The sequence below is a fragment of the Hipposideros armiger genome, unplaced genomic scaffold (genome assembly GCF_001890085.2).
Source record: "Hipposideros armiger isolate ML-2016 unplaced genomic scaffold, ASM189008v1 scaffold_24, whole genome shotgun sequence".
In the NCBI taxonomy this organism is placed as follows: Eukaryota; Metazoa; Chordata; class Mammalia; order Chiroptera; family Hipposideridae; genus Hipposideros; species Hipposideros armiger.
In genome coordinates this window covers 2989-7601 of record NW_017731374.1, presented here as the reverse complement: position 1 = coordinate 7601, position 4613 = coordinate 2989, and the positions used below count along the sequence as shown (strand labels likewise).

The 4613-nt window shown below is 37.7% G+C and overlaps 1 protein-coding gene across 1 annotated transcript in view; it reads right to left on the bottom strand.

The window, feature by feature from the left end:
- Positions 1-4613, bottom strand: part of FKTN (fukutin) — a 36431-nt gene that overhangs the window by 29261 nt on the left and 2557 nt on the right. The window contains exon 2 of the mRNA XM_019635905.1: positions 1720-1849. Coding sequence (XP_019491450.1) covers positions 1720-1819 — 100 coding nt within the window. The 5' untranslated portion in view covers positions 1820-1849. The remainder of the gene's footprint in view (positions 1-1719; positions 1850-4613) is intronic.

The following is a 4613-nucleotide window of genomic DNA, read 5'->3' as shown; positions in this document are numbered from 1 at the left end:
TTTAATAATGTTAACTAGGCCATCCATTTAAAAAAATCAAGTTACTTTTGAGAATGTTTAATCAGAAACTTCTAATGATGAAGGCTGCATTTAAGATATGCTAAAAATATAATTTAATTCTTTTGCTTAAACAATATCCCTTTCCTGAATAGTAATTTCTAGAATTGAACAGCTCTGAATAGCTCATGTCATATAAGGAAGAAAAGCAGTATCAACCTCAATTGTCAGCATACTGTCAAAAGATATTTCTAGGTATTTGCTATGTATCTACTTCTCAATCAGGTACTATAGTACTGTTGTAAAAAAAGAAAACCCAAATTTATACCTTAATATTACTAAGGGCTCCTGAGTCTCTCCTATTATCCTTCTATGCCTTCCATCCAAATTATTAAAAAAGTAAGTAAATGTCTGCGATTATCTTTATAGGTATTACTATCAGGCAATACTGTTTGGAAGTCTAAACTTTCATTTTATTTTAACATGGATCTTTAGAAGCCTAGAATGATGGGGTCTCATGTCTAGTTTGAGAAAAATCTACAATCCACAATTATCAAAGAATCATCAACTATTAAAAGTGGAAGCCTCCTTAAATATCATCTAATCTAACTTCCTCATTTTTAAATGCCCTTAACTCAAGAAAACAATGGGGCTAAAAACTCAAAACAAACCATGACAAATGATTAAGACCTACTTCTGATGACACAGTCTATAAAACAATTTTGCTTCAAGAAGTTAAACCTTAAAGCATATATCACATAAATGTGTGAGATGCATTGTTTTGGCTTACTCGAGCTGTAAGCTCGTTGACTGGCAGAACTGTGTGAATTTTCCACAAAGCCTAATGGGATAACCATATATCCCAGTTTATGCCTGTTGTACCAACATAATTAGTAATGGGACTCCCTTTCACTCTCAAACGTCTCTTGAATTAGAAAATAAATTATATGGTAGCTCTATAAAAGCAGGAGCAGAATTAATTTTTGTATAAATACAGCTATCATTAAGAAAGAACAAACACAGTTATAACCGACAGTTATAAACAAGAGGGAATAAAAACAAAATTTAAGATTCTAAATAATTCTAAATTCCAAAGAAGTCTGATCTAATGTATGGGAGAAAGATCCAGAAATCTTTCTCAGCATCAAACGGCAACTTGCCTAAGTCTCCATTTCTAGAAAAGTCTCCATTTCCCCACCTCAGAATGAACAGAATGTGTGAGGCAGTGACATGCCATCGGTGATACTAATCATGATCTGGAGAAGGTCTGGGAAGGCTTTCTGACACTCCCTTCAATCTTCCTCTCACAGAAACTTTTGGTACAATGCCAGTTATCTGTATGATGTATAAGTAAAGAAACGAAATAAAGTTTTTTGTTTTTTTTTAAGGCAACAGTAATCTTGGGGATAGAAATAACAAAATGCTAACTAAGGATTACGTTAGAATCAAGTACAGTCTACATGTTCTGATATAAATTTTGCACACCTGAATTATAACTTTTGGTAAACCCAAATATGGCATTCCTAACTCACTTTTACGTTTCTGAAATTAATTTCTTTAAAGAAATCAATAAATCCTTGCTCCATGTACTATGTTTATTCTATCTATAAATATGACACTTCTAGTATCACTGATACTTTGTCATCCATCTCAAGCAGTCACCCCTAAAGCCAAAGAGGATGAAATGACACAAAGACAAACGTGACGCAACAGGAATTTTACCTAAACAAGTTCCACTGCTCAGCCAGAACCGCACTCCCAATTTCTTTAATGTTTTGGCTGCGAGTTGCAACAATTCCTTTGCGCTCTTCCGAAAGGCCATAGCTTCCAAAGTATTATCATCAAGGTACTGCTACAGATAGAATAAATAGCTATTAAAGCCATACCTAAATTGCTAGAAACATTTCTGTGACATTTAATTTAAATTTGAAAACGAGTCCCATATATTATTCAATTATAAAAATGAAGTTTTAGAGTTCCATTAGTCACATTTATTTTATAAAGACTAAAGGAGTAGATTCTAGGAGAGACGAGTTAAAGGGAAAGGAATATACCCAGGATTCGCAAAGGATGCGATTTACACCTTTCTCAGTTCCCTCCTCCACATCACAATTGAGCAGACTGGACCAGTACGGGAAGGAAGGCTAATGGTTAGAGCTACATGCATATGTGAAGCAAAATACATTCAATGACATTTTCATCATTCACTGATGCACTTGGTCTTTACGGACTGTGAAGCAGAGTTCTCGTATAGTAGAAAGAGCATGGGATTTCTGAGTCAAATTATGTGTGTTCAAGTCTAGCCCCATTCTTTTTAGCAGCAACCTGGGGCGTACCACCTCAGAAGAAGGGAAGCTCTCATTTTGTTTACCACTGTGACTCCAGTGCCTGAATATCTGCTGAATGAATGAGAAGGAAAGAAAAAAGCTCTCTTAGGTATAATTTCCTCATCAGGGATTAAAGAATAATAATTACACTGTACAAGTATTATCATTTACTTAGTCTTCTTGCTTTTCTGATTTTCTTCATTTTTAAAGTGTCTGGAACTGAGAACACTATAATTTTTTTTTTTTTAGTTGAGCCATCCTGCCACCTGCTGGCAGCTCAGGGGCAGCTCAGCTAGGGCCAAAAATCAAACCGTTGCTGCTCAGAGCTCGCAACTCTTGAGCGACTCGGCCAGCCCTATAAATCTTAAGGGATGCTTCACTGCACAATGGGACAAAATCTAAACTTCTTGGCTTGGTGGACAAGGACATTGGTGTTCTGGTCCCTGACTACTGGCCTAGCCTCATCTGCACACTCCTCACACTTCGTATTACAGCAATAACTTGCAATTCCTCAAATACACTACGTTTCAGCATGCCCTTATACATGCTGTTTCCTAAAATCTTTCAGGTGTCAGCTCTACCCCCAGGAAAACATCCCCTGATTCTCCCAGGAAGACATATACATTTATTCTCCCAGTGCTCCTCTTCTGTTCAACATTTAGAGAGCAAAGACTTATGTCTGGTACTAGATACAAACGAAGACAAATGAACCAGCCTGTTAATAAGCTTATATTGTTACCACTTATATGTACTTTTGCTATAATTTTTATAATATTTGAGTTGTTCATTTTATTTCTATTTCCTCCACTAGGTTGTAAAGATGAATTCCTTACGGACAGGTACTGAATCTCTCCATCACTGTAAGTACAGATTTAGAATGGCACTTAATATGCGAGCACCATATATTGATAAGTGGATAAATGAATAAATGATTGACAGCCCCCTCTCATGCCTACAATATCCTAAAATATCCTGTCATTCTTTTACAATACAGCAGGAGGAAATACAGCTCCTAGAAGGACACCAGGGACTTTAAGCAAAAAGTGTTCCTAGGAAGAAGGTGGGGTTCCTGAAGATATGTTGCCTTTTCCAGAATACGTGAGTTATATGAGATCCCTTCAAGAAGAAAATATCCTCAGGGCCATAGCTTCTCTCAGGACACACGATTAGAATGAGAGACGCATGTCCTCATCGTTGTTGTAGTAGGAAAAGCCTGGAGCTAGGAGTTGGGAGGCCCCGGATTTATTTAGTCTGTGCTTAGCCAATAATGACTGCGTAACTAACATCTCGAAACGTCAGTTTTCTTTTGTAGAATACACTCGCTTTATTTCAGAGTGACTGAAACAATCGAATTAATGAACAGGTAAGAAAATGTTGGGGCCAGCCGAGTGGCTCAGTTGGTTAAGAGCTCGCTCAAGAGTGTGAGCTCTGAGCAACAGGGTTGCCGGTTTGATTCCCGGCCTGAGCTGAGTTGCTGCTGAGCTGCCAACAGGTGGCAGGATGGCTCAGCTAAAAAAAAAAAAGAAGAAAACTTTGTGCTCTACAAAAATATTACTCTGATAGCTCCATTCTCCTGAGGCTGCCCCCTGGACATACCCCGACCTTGACATGCTACATTGCCTAAAATGACACTCCCAGGTTCCATTGCTTAGAATTGACCCTCATCTGTGTTAGAGTATATAGACACCTGTACACTGTAAACACACCGAACTCCTGTCACTGAGAGGGCCTGTAGGCAGCAAAACCCAAAAAGCAACGAGCACACCTAACATCCGGATCTTGGCTTCTAAAAAGGAACCAGGACTCAGAGAAATGGCTGATTCTAGGTTTGTGGTGGGGGAATTACAAGAGGAATCTAGAACATATGTGCCAAAAGGCAAGGAAGTCCTCAAAAAAAGGATGGAGACATGTCAACAGACACAGAAGCCATCGTGAAGGGGTTCCCAATGGCCAAATGTGGAGCAAGTCGAATATCAAAATAAATAATGAAAATAATGGACTATAACCCATTGAAAAAATAGAAAATCATGAGTTCATACTACTATAAACAAATAAATAAATTCGAAGTTTGATGATGACATTGACGACATTTACATAGTGTTAAAGTACCTTCACGCCAAACACTATTAATTACAAAGGAAAAAAATAAAAACTTCCCAGGGGTGAAGCTAGCAGACAGCACTTTGAGTGATCGATGTGAATGTCAAAATCATGTAGCACCTGATAGGATGTAATGAGAAGACCACAACATTACATCTGCTATTCCTACTAAAGGTGTATAACCCGAAT